At 53.7% G+C, this 18,467-nt stretch overlaps 9 protein-coding genes across 9 annotated transcripts; 6 read left to right on the top strand and 3 right to left on the bottom strand.

The window, feature by feature from the left end:
* Nucleotides 1-3,808: 3,808 nt before the first annotated feature.
* On the top strand, nucleotides 3,809-6,468 carry P168DRAFT_333663 (ketopantoate reductase family protein; the record flags this gene model as incomplete). The annotated part of the gene is made up of 6 exons (XM_024841681.1): nucleotides 3,809-3,842; nucleotides 4,016-4,136; nucleotides 4,202-4,242; nucleotides 4,312-4,741; nucleotides 4,801-5,073; nucleotides 5,229-6,468. 6 exons carry the CDS (start codon nucleotides 3,809-3,811, stop codon nucleotides 6,466-6,468), a joined length of 2,139 nt encoding a protein of 712 aa, XP_024690861.1.
* A 145-nt stretch (nucleotides 6,469-6,613) lies between these two features.
* P168DRAFT_44025 (uncharacterized protein) lies at nucleotides 6,614-7,160 on the top strand. The gene has a single exon (XM_024841945.1). It carries the CDS (start codon nucleotides 6,832-6,834, stop codon nucleotides 7,120-7,122), a length of 291 nt encoding a protein of 96 aa, XP_024690860.1. The 5' UTR covers nucleotides 6,614-6,831; the 3' UTR covers nucleotides 7,123-7,160.
* A 258-nt stretch (nucleotides 7,161-7,418) lies between these two features.
* P168DRAFT_320813 (DASH complex subunit HSK3 family protein) lies at nucleotides 7,419-7,778 on the top strand (the record flags this gene model as incomplete). Its single annotated transcript, XM_024840396.1, has 1 exon — nucleotides 7,419-7,778. One exon carries the CDS (start codon nucleotides 7,419-7,421, stop codon nucleotides 7,776-7,778), a length of 360 nt encoding a protein of 119 aa, XP_024690859.1.
* Nucleotides 7,779-7,981: 203 nt separating this feature from the next.
* P168DRAFT_283994 (histidine phosphatase family protein) lies at nucleotides 7,982-9,009 on the bottom strand (the record flags this gene model as incomplete). The annotated part of the gene is made up of 4 exons (XM_024836103.1): nucleotides 7,982-8,048; nucleotides 8,149-8,361; nucleotides 8,447-8,713; nucleotides 8,834-9,009. The coding sequence occupies 4 exons, from the start codon at nucleotides 9,007-9,009 to the stop codon at nucleotides 7,982-7,984; spliced, it is 723 nt and encodes a 240-aa protein (XP_024690858.1).
* A 797-nt stretch (nucleotides 9,010-9,806) lies between these two features.
* trm44 (tRNA (uracil) methyltransferase) lies at nucleotides 9,807-11,876 on the top strand (the record flags this gene model as incomplete). The annotated part of the gene is made up of 1 exon (XM_024836102.1): nucleotides 9,807-11,876. The coding sequence occupies one exon, from the start codon at nucleotides 9,807-9,809 to the stop codon at nucleotides 11,874-11,876; it is 2,070 nt and encodes a 689-aa protein (XP_024690857.1).
* A 387-nt stretch (nucleotides 11,877-12,263) lies between these two features.
* On the bottom strand, nucleotides 12,264-14,446 carry P168DRAFT_283992 (WASP family protein; the record flags this gene model as incomplete). Its single annotated transcript, XM_024836101.1, has 5 exons — nucleotides 12,264-12,298; nucleotides 12,358-13,311; nucleotides 13,382-13,837; nucleotides 13,890-14,163; nucleotides 14,237-14,446. 5 exons carry the CDS (start codon nucleotides 14,444-14,446, stop codon nucleotides 12,264-12,266), a joined length of 1,929 nt encoding a protein of 642 aa, XP_024690856.1.
* Nucleotides 14,447-15,321: 875 nt separating this feature from the next.
* On the top strand, nucleotides 15,322-15,574 carry P168DRAFT_320809 (uncharacterized protein; the record flags this gene model as incomplete). The annotated part of the gene is made up of 2 exons (XM_024840395.1): nucleotides 15,322-15,457; nucleotides 15,513-15,574. 2 exons carry the CDS (start codon nucleotides 15,322-15,324, stop codon nucleotides 15,572-15,574), a joined length of 198 nt encoding a protein of 65 aa, XP_024690855.1.
* A 1,134-nt stretch (nucleotides 15,575-16,708) lies between these two features.
* Nucleotides 16,709-17,388, bottom strand: P168DRAFT_241124 (translation initiation complex factor eIF1A; the record flags this gene model as incomplete). Its single annotated transcript, XM_024833749.1, has 2 exons — nucleotides 16,709-17,137; nucleotides 17,368-17,388. The coding sequence occupies 2 exons, from the start codon at nucleotides 17,386-17,388 to the stop codon at nucleotides 16,709-16,711; spliced, it is 450 nt and encodes a 149-aa protein (XP_024690854.1).
* A 458-nt stretch (nucleotides 17,389-17,846) lies between these two features.
* On the top strand, nucleotides 17,847-18,398 carry P168DRAFT_283990 (uncharacterized protein; the record flags this gene model as incomplete). The annotated part of the gene is made up of 1 exon (XM_024836100.1): nucleotides 17,847-18,398. The coding sequence occupies one exon, from the start codon at nucleotides 17,847-17,849 to the stop codon at nucleotides 18,396-18,398; it is 552 nt and encodes a 183-aa protein (XP_024690853.1).
* Nucleotides 18,399-18,467: the final 69 nt, after the last annotated feature.

Raw genomic sequence — 18,467 nt, 5'->3', positions numbered from 1 at the left:
CCTTTAGTTTTCCTTTCTTTTCTTGTTTTTTTCCTTCCTTGGTCTTCTTTGGCGAGGCGATCACTGACGACATTGAAGCTGTACAGATAGAATCATGAAAGTTAGCTTATTCCGGCAATTATCATCAGGAGCTTGGTTTGGAGTGAGCTCATGATGTATGGACGGATACTCTAGGGAATACATGGAAATTGGAATCCCTCTCCCAGGGGTCAGTCCAGATCGATCGTGGTGGGGCCCTTCTCTCCCTTGGTCACTGGTAGATTGATTGACTGTTCTGCTGTCCAGGGTTGACGACTCCAAGGAGCGAGGCAACTTTGGCAGATGCGACGGATGCGAACGGTCAGCAGACTGACGGTGGATATTTGTGCCAACTGCCAACACAGCCGGATGCAGGCACGGCTGTGCAAGTGGATAAGCGATGAGATCCAATCCTCACTTTCAACAGTTTCCGTCCATTGGACAGTGACACTGGACGAGATGCAACCGTCGAGCATAAAAATCATTATACTATACAGTGTACACCGCATACGGGTATAGACAGTCAATACCGCGCCGGTTTAGAAGATGGAAGGAGAAGGAAGAGAAAAAAATCAAAAAAAAAAAAAAAAAAAAAAAAAAATCAAAACTGAAACAGGATCGCCCGATTAAGTAATTTAATGAGGTTTTTGATCCGTTCGTCTTCAATTATTGGAAGAGCTCTTTTCCAGACCCCCACTGCTGATACCCATAGATAGAAACAGGAACAAGCGGACGCGATAATGTGATTTGCCTATGACCCACACCACCAAGGAAGGGATTCGACCCACTTGTCCTCCTCGAGAGGTCTGGACCATGGAATTGTCGATGGTCTGGTGTTTTTTCATTTTTTTTTTTTAATTCTTATTTTTGTTTACAGGGGTGCTTTCAGGGACTCGACGACGGAGTATTCCATACATCCAGTACTCAGAATGTATGGAACAGACGGAGTACAAAGCAATCCCCAGCTAGGGATACCTTTCTACACTTCTGGAGTGGCTAGTCATATATGTATCGGCTGTCCCATCTAAACGGGCCGTGACCTCTCCCCTTAATCTAATCCAAACGCAGCCATCAGCCACTCCGCTGGGTTCAGACCGTTTGCCGTTTCATCCATACCGCCGGGGATGATGGTGCTGACGATGAGGATGCTGAGAGTTCAGCCATCCGTGCGGGCGCGTGGGTAGAATTTGATCTCCGTCCAAAGAGGCAGAATAAAGTTTTGCTGCAGACTTCTATCTCGATCTCCAAGCGGTCGGGCTGGCCGATTGATATCGGAGAATAAATCGGTGGGAACGGTTGAGACTGGGTTGGGTTTAGAATTCCGCTTTACACGGTTGAGGATGGGTCTGGAGGTTACAGATGGGTTGGAAACTGGATCTGGTCAAACTGCTTGCGTGCTCTGCAAACAACGTATGATTGAACCGGTGACATGTTACCGTGGGTGTTGATCCTTACTGGGCGGATGGGTGGTATGCTGGTGGAGTCTGAAGAAGAATGTTCTTTCTGATCGCATTCTCTGTTCATGACTGCTGAGCAGCTGGATGTTGTCGGAACAAAGAAGAGGCCAACAATTGGTGATCCAGCCGTACTACCTGGTTCTTTCTTCTTCTCTTTCCTCCATATTGTTTGTATACACACTCTTCTGTCGAGGAGTCGGCTGATGGCAGACTGTCAGTCGCACAACCCAATGGAACAAGACATGATCGTTTGACAACAGAACAATGGTCCGCATGTCCAGACCAAGACGGGACAAGAATTCTTCTACCCATTACCCCAGAACACTCCAGTCCTGACATGATGACATACTGGGCTCTCATCTACCAAAGCGGAGAAGAACATCGTTCCTTTCGCAAGCAGCCTGATTCCTTTCTTTCCTTCTCTTGTTTCCCATTTTTCTCTTTTATTTTTCTTCTCTTGGTGGATCCATTCTAGCTTGTTACTCAAACCAGTCTAGCCCACCGGTGGACACACTGGACAGTGGTCAACGCAGCGTCCAGGTGGCACCCCTCCCTACCCACCATCATCCATCACCAACCAGTAACATCTCTCACACCGGGTTGGACACTACCTAACCTACAGTACTAACTACTAACTTCCAAGTCTAGCTAGGTAGCTAGCTACCTAGTAGTTAGCTGCCGGGCCAATCTGCCCGGCCCCGATTGCAGCGTGTCTTGAAAATCCCGGTTTTTTTTTACACGGAACCTCGACCAGTGAAGTGGAGCCTGAGCGAGACCGAGTGGTTCTTTCTTTCTTTCTTACTTTCTGACTCTCTTGATGACGGGGAGCGATGTGCGATTGTCGCCGATTCGGGGGGGGGCTTGTCGGTTTTCTGTGGTTGGCTTCGGTGGATGGTGGTGGGTTTGGTTGTCGTGTCTCACGAATTTGTTCGAATCCACCTTTTTATTATTTGATTATTTTTTTCTTCCGTCCTGGCTTCTCCTTCTGTTTATCCCCTCTGGTAGATTAGGTTGTGTCTTGGTTTGTTCTCATACGTTTCGTACCTAGGTCAGGTACTTAGGTACCTCGTACCTAGGGTACCTATTATCTAGATAATAGATACTGATTCTGTTGGGCGCTACGATCGACGTTGTTTTGACTCCTGCATGCTTTGTATGCCTAATCATCATCTCCCTGTCCTTGAATCATCAGAATGGTTCTTCAAGACAACGGCCAGAAGATCCTGGTGTAGTTCCTATAATCAATTACCATTATAGCTACACTGGATAGTAGGTACATAACGTGTACAAATTAATAAATCGACAATCAATAAAATAGAAACCAACCCATGATCATACATGGTATATTAATAGTAGAACGCTAATGCTGTGGTTGGTTTTTTTTTCTTCTGGACTATTTTAGATACCTGACAGACAACAATTCACATTCCGGATCTGGTTTGGGATTAACTGCTGAATACTGACAGAAATTAATTGATTTCTATCCTTTCCTTATTTTATCTTTTTTTTTTTTTTTCTCTAATTATGTAGAATCATCAAATTGATCGTTTTCGCAGACTCCCGTTTCCGTTACGCTGGTGGGGATCACGGTTGGAGAGACGGAGGAGATCTTGAAATTGATAGAAAACAATACAAGAAAAGAAAGAGAATCAAGAAAATAAAACCGAAGAGAGTAGAATAAATAAAATAATCAAATCAAATATTCCAGCTCGGGCAGTCCGCCAGAGAGCTGACCTTTGGTTGCTTTCAAACAACTCCTCCATCCATCAATCTAATCTTCCTCTTTTCATCCTTCACTTACTCATTCTCTCTCTCTCTCTCTTTCTCTCTTTCTGTCTCTCTCTCTCTCTCTCTCTCTCTCTCTCTTCCTATCTCTACATCTCTATCCTCCTAATCTATCATCATTCTTCCTCCTCCCTCTTTCTTCTGACCCCCCTCCTTCGTTTGTCCCTTTTCCCCTTGGCTGAACATTATCAGTTTCCCTTCGTGATTCCCCTTACTTTCGTTTGGTTGCTGTCGTTTCTACCGGGGTCTCGATTCCCTCTCCCTTTGACTTCTATTAACGTTTGTACTTCTTTTTTCTTCTCATTTAATTAAGAAGGGAAGAAAAGACATCGACCATTCTCCGCGTTTCCCACTTAATCGCCTCGAACCTCTTATCCACCGTCCTGGCTTCATTCCGCGGATAGCATTTTTGACTCCCGAGATAGGCTGCGTCAATCGCGCCTGGAATCGCTGCAGAACAAGAATCCGACCTTCCCCCCCGAACGGTCGATTGTTCACCTTTCTTTTGCGCGGGCGGATCGCTTCTTTCCAATTTTGGATCCATCACAATGGCTCCTCCACCGCGCCTGCGCATTTTATCAGGTTTGTTATCCACCCGGATTTCCCTTTCTCCCCCCGTCTCTTTTTCCCTTTCTCTCTCTCGCCTGGGGATCCCTTTTCTTGATGCCCGAATGATCGCCCGTTCCACCGTCCCCCTCTGGTTTTCTTTCCTGGTATCCTCACGATGAGCCGCCATCTAACCAAGATCTGTATAGTCGGGAGCAATGCCATTTCCGCCTTCCTCGCTTGGAGACTTCAGGCAACAACCTCGTGCGATGTGACCCTGGTCTGGAAATCCGGTTTCGAATCGGTGGCACAGTACGGTGTGTCGTTCAAGTATGTCCGACCGGTTTCCGCTCCATATCCCCCCCTCCGGTGCCGGACTGACAGCGTCACTTTAGATCGAAATCCTTTGGTAACGAGCGTTTCAAGCCTCGTCACGGTATGCTCGTTCCCCGATTTCTTATATAACAGTCCCCGTTCAATCGCTGATCTCTTTCTCCCAAAACAGTCGTCCGATCCCCCGAAGAAGCGGCCTCGAGAGAGAATGCCTACGACTATGTCATCCTGTGCGTCAAGGCGTTGCCCGATGTATACGACCTCGCGGCTGTCATCGAATCCGTCGTGACCCCCCAACACACCTGCATCCTCCTGAACACGACAAACACCATCGGTGTCGAATCACACCTGGAACAACGGTTTCCGACGAATGTCGTTCTGTCGCTGGTGTCCGGGGTGGAGGTCTCGCAGATCGGTGCCAGCGAATTCGAGCATCTGAATTCGTCCGACCTCTGGGTGGGCGCAACCACCAAACAGTCGACCATTCCGTCCTCGATTCAGAACGATATGGCCGCCGCATTGGCCATGACCTTGGCCACCGGTCAGGTGGAATGCAAGGTTTCCGAAAACATCCGCCAAGAACAGTTTGAGCGCATGATAGGGTGAGTTCCCTCCGGGCTTCCGTCCCATCGTGGCCCATCCCGGCTAACCCATGTGCTAGACCGATCGCTTTCTACCCAACTAGTGTAATGTTTGATACCCCCAATCACTCCCAACTCCTGGAGAAGATTGGGGTCCGTCCGCTGGTGACGGGCATTATCGACGAGCTGCTCCAGCTGGCCAAAGCCAACGGGTGCTCGTTCCCCAACGACTTCGCCGAGAAGGTCATCGAGAAGATGACGGCCAATGGCCCCCCAAGCCCCATGTATCAGGACTTCCAGTCCCGCCGGCCGATGGAGGTGGAAACCTATCTGGGCTCGCCCGTCAAACTGGCGTTGGAGGCTGAGGTCCCCATCCCCCGCCTCGAGACGCTCTACGCCGCCCTCCATCATGCCAACACCACCAATCTGACCAAGCCCCGCGCCAGTGATTCTCCCCGCTGGCCCTGGCCCAACCGCCCCCCCGGCTGTCTTCCGCGCCTGCCCCGAGAATGATGAACGGGCACATGCGCCCGGGGCCCGGGGGCCGGCCCGGACCCCCGGGGATGATGCCGCCTATGCGGCGCGGTCCTTCGGGTGGGCCGATGCCCATGCCGGGCCCCATGTCCCGCCCCCCCAGCACGCAACCGCCCCAGGGTAAAATCCCCCGCGAGCCCTCCTTGGAGGGTCTGGAGGAATTCAGTCACCTGGTCCTCTACGACGACGCCGCCGACGGTGCCTTGCCGCCCGCGAACGCGAACGGAAATGGAAACGGAAACGGGTTCCCGGACACGTCCCCCGGGGGCGGCCCCCCGTCGCAGGCCGAGCTGGCCTTGCGGGAACGCGAACTGGCCCTCCGGCAGCGAGAGTTGCAGTTCCGGGAACAGGAGATGAGCATGCGCCGCGGTCCCCCCCGTCCCCGCCCTCCGCCCAGCCGAGCCGCCTTCGACGAGGAGGACGAGGACGACTTCTTCGACCCCATGGAGGGCTTGCCGGTGCCGCATATTGACCCCGACAATGTGGACATGATGAGTATGACCTCGCGACGGGCGAAGAAGGGCCCCAGTGCCAGCCAGATCCGCCGAAACCCGGAGATGCATATGAACGGCGGCGGTGGTCCTCGACCGGGATCGTCGTTCCGGAACTACTTTGGCCGGAAGCGTGCCAGCGATCGGATCATGCAAGAGATCCCCGGCCTTCACGATTCGCTCATGGACAACCCGATGATGGCGTACTCGTCCAACCGGTACGGCTCGGTCGATCGGAACCAGATGAATGCGGGCTCGCGTGCCAACTCCCTGACGGCCAGCCGTATGGGCGACTACCCCCCGCACCCGCATCCGCAGAGTCGGAGAAATAGCCACTCTCCCGCGACGCCCTTCGGTCCTCCCGGTCCGGGCCCCCGCATGGGCCGGCCGTCGAACGGCCCCGATGCCAATCTGGGCCCGCCCAACGGCTATCCGCCTCGCGGTGGTCACCCGTCCCCCCCTGGACAGGTGCGCGCGCCGGTGCCCAGGTATCCCCCGGGGCAAGGTAATGCGGTAGGTCCGCAACAAGTTGAACAACATTATGGGGTGAGCAACTCGTTTTCCGCCAAGCCCACTCCCAAGCATAGAAGTCTGACCGGAAGTGCGAGCGCCAGCGCGGAGAGTGGTGATAGCGGGGCCAGTGCCAACATTGACTCCGGCAACTCGGCCCACAGCAGCCAAATCAGTCTGGGCGCGCAGCAGGCCTCGACGCCCGTCCCTTGAATGATATCGCCATGATCCCTTTTTCCTACTCGGTTTTTTGCTCGACGAATGTTCGTCTCATTACATTCCTGTCACCATTCGTTTTTCTTTTTTTTTCCCTCCTCCCGCTCGTGTCTTGGACAGAGATACTTGGCAGATGATCGGGTTGGGCGCATCTTCCTCTTCTGCTGTTTCAGTTTCTTTCTTTTTTTTTTTTTTTTTACATATACACGAGAGACATAAGGAATATTTTGTCGTTTCATGCGTTCTTTTACTGTGGGGGAGTGATCCGGCGTGTGTATGTGTTTGTTCCCGGTTGACCCTTGAACTCTTTTCTGCGAATGTTCTATCTAATGGAGGACGGGCTTGTTTCGTCTGATAAATATGTTTGGCTTTGCAGTTATACCACCACGTAACCCCTCACTGTGCATTCCATCATACGGAAGATTGCTGTACACTACTGTGCCGGCGCATCGTTTGTTTCTTTTTCTTTCCCTTTCGTCCTCTCTCTCTCTCTCTCTCTCTCTCTCTCTCTCTGCTGGTTTGTTTTGTCTACGCTGTTCTCACAGCTTTTCTTATGTCTGCCCACTACTGTCCTTTATCTGGGCTCTGTCATGGTTTGGTATCGGCGCAAAAAAAGAGCAGGATCTGATTTATCGGTTGACGACTTGTTGAGTTTGCGTTCTGAATGATATTATGAGCGGTGTTAGGCCTGCTCTGAATAGACTGATCATAGACTTGGTAGTAGATTGATAGTAGGTTAATAGTAAGGTAGCGGTGTTACAGAGCTGAGAGCAGTCTTCTGTTCAAGTAGTAGTAGTGGTGCCTGAGGCATATATAGCACGTGACACAGCGTATGGAAATCAATCAACAGACCCGCAACATCACCCAAAGCAACACTCACAACAAAGCGAAACACTCACAACAAGAACAAGACAACCCCATCAACAACAGTATACTTGAGAATCAAAATGCCCACCCACCACACCTACACAACCTCCCAATCCCACTTCCCGCGCCACTCCATGCTCCCAGGCGCCGGCGCCAACACCACATCGTCAGGACCAGGAGCAGGAACAATGTCCGCGACCAAAACCCGCCAATACGCGAGCCTACAATCACAGCTGGCGCAGTTGAATGCCAATCTCGCGGATACGGAGAATCTCCTGCGTATGACGGCTGTGCAGGCGGAGGATATGCGCTTTTTGGGAGGGTATGTGGGGGGGTTGTTTATGGGGTCGGCGAGGGTTTTGGGGGAGGAGGGTGTTAAGGGGTCGGGTGAGGATGGGGATGGGGGTAATGGTGGGGAGGGGGAGGGGAGGGAGGGGTGAGGTTTTTATACTTTTGGGATAATTCCTTGGTATTCTTGGGAAAAGATGAAGATGAAGATGAAAGATAGAGGCAGTGGGGGGGAAGATACAGAGGGGAAACCGAGAGGAAGAGGAAAGATGGAGGTATGTTTATGGCTTTCACTTCCAACCCTCACATTGAGATATTTTACTAATTTGTTCATTATAGTCCTATCGACCAAACTCTAAGTATCCACCACGAATCCTCCTCCGAGAATCACGGCCGGTTCGTCGATGTTACGGTGTTCGTAACTATTCTTCGTTAGCTGGTCGGCTTTCTCTCCTGCTGTGGGGAGCAGCATGAATCCACGCAGCGTGAAAACCACAAAAGCAGCAATTGGGAAAAACCAACCTAAGAGTCCCTACACCACCAGCCTCCAGAATCAAAGCCGTCTCCTCCAGCGACTTCCCTGTCCAGCGCATCGCAAACGCGCGGAGAATATGCCCGTGCGCGACGAGAAGCACGTCGCCCTTTTCGGTGGACCCGTCGAGACAGGGCCCGTGGTGTTTGGTTCTGATTTCGGCGATGAGGGCGTCCAGGCGGGTTATGACGTCTTTGGGGGATCTATCCATCACGTTAGTGTACTTACTTTATACAATGCGAATCATTCAAATGAAAGGGAAAAAAGAAAGAATAAGGAAAAACGTACTCCCCCCCAGGACACCCATCCTTCCAAATATCCCACTTCTCCCCCTTCCCCTCCCTAGCGCGCTGTTCGCGAATCTGCGGGCTCGTCAAGCCCTCATACTCGCCGTAGTCCCACTCGCGGATCGCCTCGGTGACCTCGACTTTGGCTTCCGTGCGGATGGGCTCCTCGTTCTCGGACTTGCGCGCTTCTGTCCAGGGGAGACGCTCGCGACAGCCGATTTCGAGGAGTTCGAGGGTGCGTTGCGCGCGGTGGCGAGGGGAGACGTATCTATCATGGTGTCTTTATTAGCATTACTCCATACTTGGGATGTATAAGTTTTGTCGTGGTAATGGTAAATCTTCTTGTGGAGAGGATATATGCCAAGAAAGTGGTGTAAAGGGGGCGTACACATGAACCAGCTTCTTCGGCGCAATCAACCGGTCATTCCCTACTAAGGCTTTACCAGTCGCTTTGATGCGCTTCTCCCCGTTGGAAGTCAGTGGCAGGTCGGTGCTGCCTGTGTGCCGGCCGTTGAGGGACCACTCGGTTTCGCCGTGGCGGATGATGAAGCAGCGGGGGGCCATTTTCTTTATTCTTTGCTTTTGAGATGGATGTTTGTTATGGGTAATTGAATGGTATGTGGTTGGGTGGTGTAGGATTTATAGGATTGGGAAATTAAGAGTAAGAGGACGAGTAAGTGGTGGGGAGGATTGCGTCATAGGATGATGAATGGGTCGTGCTGAACAAGTTTGGGTTATCGATAGTGGATGGGCTTATCTATGATGTTATTTACTCTATTCCACCCTACTGTCTTCCTCCATGCTGGATTTCTGGTTCCTGTTGATAGATGGATTGTACTCCGTACTCCGTATCAGAGTGGAGGTTGTCTGCCAGTGCTGTCTGTTATACTAGCCATTGCAGTATGGGGTATTCAACTTCTACCTGCAGGGGTCGCCCGGCTTCAACAGGCAACTGGAGATCTGACTTTGGACTTTATCTGGATTGCAGTAAGGGGCTGATTGTACCTGATCTGCATCTTTATATAGAATACTAAATGATGTAGCGCTGTAGCCTGTGTATATAGGGCTGTGACAGCAGTCTTATGGTCCGTCGCTGATGATCAAGTCTTAGAGCTGGATCGTGTACACAGCTTCAGTGAGGGAATTCCCTCTGTATGATTCTAGCTGCTGACTTGGATCTATTAGTGTTCGATAATATCGAAGTTGTGGTGTATACTTGACTGAACATACTCTGTTGGTATAGCATATTGTGCATGGATAATGATGACTAATAATGCAACACAACCCCACCATATGAAAAGCAGAGATCAACCCTCTATCATCTATATCACCTATATAACACCAAACCAAAGACTTAGAGCATGCCCAAAAACAGAAAAAACCCCCGAGATGCATCCAAGCTCTCTGGCAAACCCTTGGCCGACACCCTCGAGCCGTCTCCCATCCTGAGCCCCGAATGGACGACCTCGCGCGACCTGATCGAGCACGACCTCCCCTTCTCTCCGGAGGTCATCAAAGACCTCACTGTCTTCCTGCTGGAGAATATCAACATCAATGCGACGCACCTCTTCCGCGCCGATATCCTCTATGACAGTTGGGGTGCGCTAAGCACCCCGCAGCAGAAAGCGCAGTCGTTCGCGCAGGCGGGGAATCCCAATCTCGAAGACCCTGCCGTTGCGTCTCCGGCGCACAATGACCTCCCTGGGAGTCATGTCGACGAGCGCGTCGGTCCCCTCCCGGCCATCGATGTGCCCGGCTTCGCGCTCACCCGCACGGTGGTCCGCAATTTGATTCCCCGGAATCCCAAGATCGACCGGCCGCTGGCGCAAACGTGCCATTTCTACGAAGCCACAAACAGCACCGCAACCTCGACTACAAACCGCTTCCTAATCATCTACATCCCCCACCTCACCACAAAAGAAGAAGTCCCCTTCTACCACCCTCTCCTCCGCGCCCTCGCCACCCTCTACGACTTCACCGACACCACATCCCCAGCCGTACCTCCCTCCGACCACCCCCCGGCTAAGAAAGGATCAGGCACCCTCTCCCTCCACTTCCTCCTCTTCCCCAACGAACCAATCCCCACCCGCCTCGAACGCACCCTCCACGCCCTCCTCAGCACCCAAATCCGCCTCGCGCGCGGCACCCGGCTCGCCGACAAACCCCCCGGCGCAACAAGCGGCAACACCAACCCCATAAAGGACAACGTCATCCCGCAGCACCTCGTGCAAAACACCTACCTGCGCATCAAGCTCAAGTACGCGCCTGCTCTGTGTCGCGACTGGGTGGAGGATACGGAGCCGTCGAAGCATGTTTTTGAGGATTTGGCCATCGCGGCGTTCCTGATTGAGTTGTGGAGGAGTATGTACGGGGCTGTTCCGGGGGATGAGAGAGACTCTACACAGAGTGGTGGTGACTTTCCTGGCTTCGTGGACGTCGCTTGCGGGAATGGCCTCCTCGTTTATGTGCTCCTGCAGGAGGGCTACTCAGGCTGGGGCTTCGATGCGCGAGCGCGCAAAACGTGGGGGATTTTTCCGGCTGACGTGCGCGCTCGTCTCCGCGAGGAGATATACATTCCGAAGCCATTTGCCGATGCCATTACCAGCAACTCCGACTCCGTCGGAGAAGAAGATGATGATGAAAAGTATGACTTTGATGTAGGCGTCCCAACACACACCGGCTCCTTTCCCGCAGATACATTCATCATCTCGAACCACGCGGACGAACTCACCGTGTGGACACCTCTTATGGCTGCTCTCGCGAATCCGTCCTCGCCGTTACCGTTCTTGGCTATACCGTGTTGTTCGCATGCGTTGTCTGGGGCGAGACATCGGTATCCGCCTCCTAAGGGGAGTAACAAACACTCGAATAAGAAAAACGCCTCCAACGGACCATCCCACGATCATAACAACGAGAACGAACACGAAAACGAAAATGAAGATGAAGATGAAGATGAACAGCCAACATCAGGCGACCTCGCCGCCCTCCGGCAGAAGAAACAGCAAGCGACGGACCCGTCGAACGCAGGCTTCGACTCCTCCATGTATGGCTCTCTGACTGCCAAGACAGTCGCCGTTGCGACGGAGGTCGGGTATGATGTGGAGAGGACGCTGTTGCGGATCCCTAGTACGCGCAATATGGGCGTTTTGGGCGGGAGAGTTCGCACGACGAGGGAGTGGTGGGTTAGGAGGGGTGTTAACAATAACAATAACGGTAACAATGGCGGTGCTGCTGGGGTTGGACATGGTCATGGTCATGGTGGTGAGGGTAGTAGGTCTGAAGGTGAAGGTGAAGTCCTGCAGAAAGCAACACACCTAGTGCAAAAAGAATGCAGAACAGAAGGTGGCGTCGAAGCAGCGGCTAAGATTTGGGTTGAGAGGGCGAGGGGCTTACATCGGGGTCAGGGGAGGGGGAAGCAGCCTAAACATTGATTTGATAGATTATCTCACTTAGATAGTAGAAATATAGATAGATGGATAGATGGGTACCTGGGTACTGTGCTATAGGTATCGTGTATAGAGTTGAGAGTGATACCCGTGTTCGGTGTACATAAATACGTGTGTGTGTGTGTGTGTGTGTGTGTGTGTGTGTGTGTGTGTGTGTAGGCTTAGCTACGATAATGCTCTGCTTCTATTGTGGTAGGGTAGTCGTTGACTACGTTGTATTCACGATGATTGCACTGTAGATGCTATGAGCACCAACTAAATACATATCTATTGAATCCATCAAACCTAATCCACGAGGCCATCATTCATACACAACCTGAATAACCAGGCCATCATGACACCCATATGAACAGCTCAGTCAAACAGAATCCACTAATTCCAATCATCGTCGTCATCCTTCTCATCATCTGTCATACCAGTTAGCTTTACCACACATCATACTAAATAGAGGGGGAGAAAACCATACCACTACCCCGGACCTTCTTCTGTCTCTCCTTCAAAGCCATCTGTAACGCACCCGCCAATCCTCCCTGCGGAGCACCACCACCGCCGCCGCCGCCCGACGGGGCGGGGGACTCATTGGTACCCCCCGGAACGTGGGCCCCGCTGCGGTCTTTCTTCTCGGTGTCCTTGACCTTGCGCAGTCCGCCGCCGCGGGACCCGCCCGATCCGCGGATGGCGGCTAGCAGGTCATCGCGGTCACCGGCAGGCTTGGGCAGTGGTGGCGCAGCGCCACCAGCGGGTGGAGGTGGGGGAGGGGCAGGGGCCCCGCCGGGAGGAGGAGGCGGTGGTGGGGGGCCGCCTCGCCCGGGAGCCGGAGGGGGAGGTGGGGGAGCCGGTGGTCCGGTGCTGGCTGGAGGCGGTGGAGGCGGGGCGGCGGAACGTGGGAGGATGGTGGTGGAGGTGGTGGGGGTGGCGGAGGGGCGCCGCCAGTCGGGGGAGGGGGAGCACCGGCTCCAGGGGGCGGAGGCGGCGGCGGTGGAGGGGGACCCGTGCTGGCCGGGGCGGGAGCGGGAACCGGCGGGGTCGAGGGGGCGGAGGGACGTGAGACGTGGGTGGTGGAGGCGGCGGGGATGGTGGAGGAGGAGCCCCGGGCGACGGCGGGGCGGAACCGGTCGCGAACTGGCGGCTGGCAGCGGGGGCGGCTGCGAGGCCGGACTGCGAGGCGGGGGCGGAGGTGCGGGCGCAGCCGACGCCGGAGCATTGGGCACCTTCGGGGGCAGCTGCGGGGGAGCCGCCGGGCTCGCAGAGCGCGGTGGTGGCGGCGGCGGCCCCGAGCTACGACTGGGCGGGGCAGGGGGCGCGGAGACCTTCCGGTCGCCTTGGAAGGGCGGGGGCACGCCAAAGCGCGGCTGGGCGCCATCGTCAGGGGTCTTGGGGGTCGCGGCGGCGGCGGCGGCCCGCGGCACCGGAGTGGGCCCTGGGACGTGTGGGCAGCGACGGAGCCATGCTGGCATATTTCCCGGCGTCAGCAATCGGCGGCGGCGCACGGAACCGGGGTCGCGGGGGCGGAGACGGCTCGCGGGTCGCTGGGGGAGATTCCTCATCGGGACGCGGCTTGCGCGACGGCGGGGGCGGTGGAGGCGCTCCCCGTCGACTGCCGGAGCTCGCCCCAGTGCTCTGCGGACTGATGGCATTCAGCTTGGGCCCCGGAGGAGCCGACGGGGGCGGCGGCGGAGGGGCCTTTCCTCTTCGATCCTCCGCCGACGGGGTCGCGTTGTCCGCACTGCTCTGCTTCTGATCGATATAGGCCTTGATAAAATCGGAGTTGTCCGCGATCTGGTCCTCGGTGATGCCCATCTGCAGGAGCTCGTCCAAGAGGCCCTTCCAGGACGGATCGCTGGTGTCGAACGGCAGGTCCTTGCGGGGCGGGCTCGTCGGCAGCGGGGGCGGAGCGACGTGGATGGAGGGGGTCGGGGGCAGATCCACTGGGGCTGGTTGCGCGGCTGGGGCGGTGGTGCGCTGGGCCCGAGGCCGACCGGTGGCCCAACAGGCTACCGAATATGGAGCGGCCCATGCCATGCTTCTCGTTGTGGATGGGGGCGGGACCCTGGCCGCGCATGGAAGCGAAGGGGGTCTGGCGCGTCTCTTTGCTGACATGCTTCTCTCGCTCGTGTACCTTCTTGATGAAGGTCTTGGCCTCTTTCTCGTCGGCAAAGGACAGACCGGCGGGACACTCCTCCAGCTCGAAGGTGTGGAAGAAGGTGCGGTCCTGGTTGTAGGAGAAATTGTCATAGATCTCCTGGTCCCAGATCACACCTCTTTGGGCGGGCTGTCATTCAGGGATTCATCAGCAAGCTGTACGGAGTACTGGGGGGTGCATTCTACGGTCTCGAGAGACTTACCGAGACATCCACCAGTTTCAACCAGAGGGTGCGGCCGACCAAGTCGTTCGCCAGGACCACCGCCCCTTGCAGGCCGGTGTAGACCCACCTCTGGGGATCTGGATAGGCCACATAGAGTCGTGCGACCGCTACGGCGAAGATCTTGTTGGCGGGTTTGGGGACATTCCGCTTGACGGTCTCCTTGTCGGCGTCGGTGAGGATTGACGGCATGACGGAGAGCCGGGGAGGCTAAAGGATGAAGCGCAGGAATCGGCAATGTTGGGTTGGACGGACGAGGCTGGTTAAGTCGATTCTTAGGGTCGCATTGCAAGGTGGAGGTATAGCGCCGGTGTCGGGCACAGGCAACGACGATAGGACGGCGGCGTCTCACTTTCGGATAAGTGGGCAATTCGAGCAATCCTGAATGAGGGTTGTGGAGAATAGTCGGATAATAGAAAATTGAATCCCTCGTCAGGAGAGTGGAGAGGTGTAAATAAGGAGGCGTTGAATGGTGAAGCCTTAAGAGACAGAGTAGTAAGAGTGAGAGTGAGAGTAAGAGAGGGAGAGAGAGTTGAGGTGACGGCAACTCCTTAGTCAGGCAGTTCAATAGGGAGTTCAGTAGGGAGTCCACGATCTTCATTCTTGTATACCATACACATCACAGTCAATTGGGGTTCTATTATTCTAGAATCAATAGTCAATTCTCAGTTGACTATATTTGATAATTATTCCAACCCATGGATCCCATTCCAGCTCCACAGACAATGAAGCGAAAGATCAAGATCAGCCACTATCAGACCATCCACAACCATTTAACCATATAGAGTCAACCTTACACACAAATCAATGCACAGCCAGTGATCTAAATGACCCATAAGAAAACTCCAAGTAATAACAGCTCTGATTTGCCGTAATCTGACCAACGAGGGGATCCAACGATGGTTGCCTGCTGCTTGTTTTGCCCACCGACGTCATCCCGACCATAACATATATATCTCTCTTCTTCTGACTTCTTACTTAACCCACTCTCTCCATCAACCCACTCCACACAACATACTCTACACCTACAACCTTGTCAATATAGAATAAGAAAATAGATAAACACAATGCCCGTCATCCCCGAAGATCCCAAGAGCTTCCCCGCCAAAGAAAGCAGCAACAAGGGATCTGACTCCCAGCCGGATTCGTCCCAGAAAGCCACTATGCAAGACCATCTATCTAAAGGCCCTCAAATCCCAGACAGTTAGTGATTCAACCTGAACTCCGCTCTTCAATTCGATCTAACTAATATGTCTAGACATGCCACCCAAAGCGTCGAGGGAGGAGATCGAGGCTCGCATGAAGGAGTTGAATAAATAGCTGATTCGAGTGCTGGTGGAAAGCGTTGAACATACTTCGATTCGATACTTGAATGATTCCTGTATATGATATTATTGTTGAAGACGAACATGAATCTGACGACACTGTTTATACTACGATGCCATAAGTCATCTCAAGAAGAGAGAAACTGTGACGTCATCTATACGGACTCCATCCTCCTTATGTGGTTTTGGCAGAGATCATACTGTAGACTTTTCGAAGGAGAGAGTCGGACCTCTTGTCTATAGATCAATGATCTACAATTTGGGTACGTAGAATGGGGTTATGGCACGGACGACGCCAGTCTATGCTCTCTCGCATGCCGCGGGGTACTTTGACAGATGAAAATAGATCAGTAAATACATGCTAGTAAACTGCTTGCAGAGTAAACTCCATTGCTTCTTAGGTTGGGATCCAGATTGACATGGTCTCTGGTCATTGGTATATGACTAGCCGGATGGACGGAGTCTAGGTAGTTAGGTAGAAAGGTCCTCGAAAGATCCAGTCATCTAACACGAATAAAAACATCTACGATACAATAATTGAGTAATTCGTAACACCTTCATAATCTATCATCCAGTTTTTAAGACAAAAAGAACGAGATGAAACGACGGGAAACAGATAAGAAATCGCTAACACGAACGACCCAGCGAGGAGCCAGTCTCTGCAGACGCGTTGCAACCATTCTCTGGAAACCCGTGATGGCCTCCCACGACGGAGGAGTTTCTAGGCCGAGTGCCTACCGGAACCCCGTCGTGCAACGCCACCGTGCTTCCCCTAGCAATGATCCATACCCTGAATGTTGCGGCACCGGGCAGTCCAACGAGGCCTCTGGTGGATGCGGGTGAGGCCCCGTCACAGCCCTAATCCGTCCCTCGTCCCTCGTTCCTCATTCCTCCTTCCCGGGATCATGGCCAGCACGCCAGAAGCAACAGCCGACGGTCCGGATCACCTTCGCCACGTCAGAAGACCAAAGCTTCTCAACAAAAAGGGCGAGTCGGGTGATCCCAGAGAGAGGGACAGATTGACAATAGAGAAAGAGAGAAGAATGAAAAGAGAAGGCTGGTGAAAGAAAACCCCGGTGGGCTCTGGCAGGGCAAGGGTTGCCATGGGAAATAATAACAGGAGAGCAATTTAGAGCTCGTCGACGTCGATCTCCTTCTCTTCTTCGCTTTCGCGGTCCTCGTCGAACTCGACGTTGTCCTCGAGGCCATCCTGGCCGTAGGTGTCGGTCTCGTTGATCTTGGCGTGCTCGGGCAGCTCGCCGTAGGCCTTGAGACTACGGGCCTCGTCGGCCGTGTACTTCATGATGACGTCGCCCTTCTCGTCCTGGTAGTCACGCAGCGAGAGGAGGATGATGTCGCCCTGGTTGATCCAGACCTTCTTCCTCAGCTTGCCACGGATGTGCGCGAGACGCTTCTCGCCGTCGAAGCAGAGGGCCTCGAGACGGCCGTTACCCAGCATCTTCACGACCTGCGCATACTCCTGGCCTTCTTCCTTGAAGACGAGCTCACGCTTCTCGTTGTCGTTCTCGTTCTTTCCACGACGACGGTTCTTACCGCCCTGTTGAGTGTGTTAGCGATACATCTGTATAAAACAGGTTGTGATAGGTAGATATATTTCAGATCCTGCATGGTCGCCTTCTTGTCTTCTAACTCAACAATATGTTCCTCCTAAAATGGAGACGAGTGGACATCGTGGCAAGAAGGCCCATACAGAACCCGAAAAGTCTGACCCAAGCGGGGAAGAGGGGTTCTTTGTCAAAACAAAAGGATATGATGGAGGACACATACTTTTCCCTTGTTCTTGGGCATGGCGGAAACTTGCTAGTCGCTGAGGGACTGGACAGTCGATGCGATAAGCAGGTGTTCTGGTTCAGGAGAGAGAGTAGGAAGAAAGGTGGTGAGAGTGGGGGGGGGCGAGAATTAGGGTGGAATTTCGAGGCTTTTGCCTCTTATATAATCCGGTCGCTCGTTTGAGTGGGGGATGTGGCGGCCTGAGCCCTGCCTTAGGCTCGCCACAGGGGTCCTCCAATCAGGATGATGAAAGTCACACCGCCCGTGCCTGGCCGTGGCAGAAAACTTTCTCCTCGTCTCATTTTGTTGTTGGATTCAGAGCTCGCTAGCTGGCTTGGAATTCAATCTAGAGAACATGATCCCGGGATCCAGAAAGTGTACTTCTGGGATTGCTACGACGTGACGTCCGTCTCAGGACGTGACCCGACCAGACTCCGATCAATCTCCAATCTTGGGCCGGATTGTATCTGCCCACCATGGTGAAGAAGTACCTTACCTCACATGGGAAATCTTTCATCCTAAGATATTCCCCCCAAACCCTCATCCCGCCGGTCGCCCAACGATACCTGGACCTCCCGGTCCATCCGCTCCGACCCAAGATCCAACACATGTACGACAACCGAGACCCTGAGACCCTGTGGTGGCGCGTGTCGTTGCATCAGTTCGGGCAATATAAACGAGTGGTCCGGTCGTGGACAGCCCGGAGAGCGCGGGTCGCATTCCGGGAGGCCTTGAAACAGCATGGGTTTGACGAGGCAGGCAAGCGATTGGAGCCTGGGACTACGGGGTACGGCTGCATGGATAGCCCCAATCGGGGCTTGAAGGGGTCGCTGGAGGTGATTGTGCGGTTGGAGAGTATCGACGAGCCGTTCGCGGAAGTGCAGTCCGATATGCACACTTCATTTGCCCAGCTGGTCGACAAGGCGCGAGTTCTGGGGTCGCAGGGAGTAACCTCTTCCACCCCGGCGCGCAAAACGGGCCAGTGGCAACCGAAATGGGCGGGGACGACGAACAATAACGGGCAATGACATGTATCATAGTGTATTGATAATGTATAAATATCAGGGTTATAAATAACGAGAGACATTGGGAGCTTT

This window comes from Aspergillus campestris (genome assembly GCF_002847485.1).
Source record: "Aspergillus campestris IBT 28561 chromosome Unknown P168scaffold_10, whole genome shotgun sequence".
Classification (NCBI taxonomy): Eukaryota; Fungi; Ascomycota; class Eurotiomycetes; order Eurotiales; family Aspergillaceae; genus Aspergillus; species Aspergillus campestris.
Note: the sequence above shows the minus strand (reverse complement) of the source record. Positions and strands in the feature narration are given on the sequence as shown.

Bases quoted from the DNA above. Each gene is read 5' to 3' on its own strand.
- P168DRAFT_44025 (XM_024841945.1), top strand. From the start codon at position 6,832: ATGTTTGGCTTTGCAGTTATACCACCACGTAACCCCTCACTGTGCATT.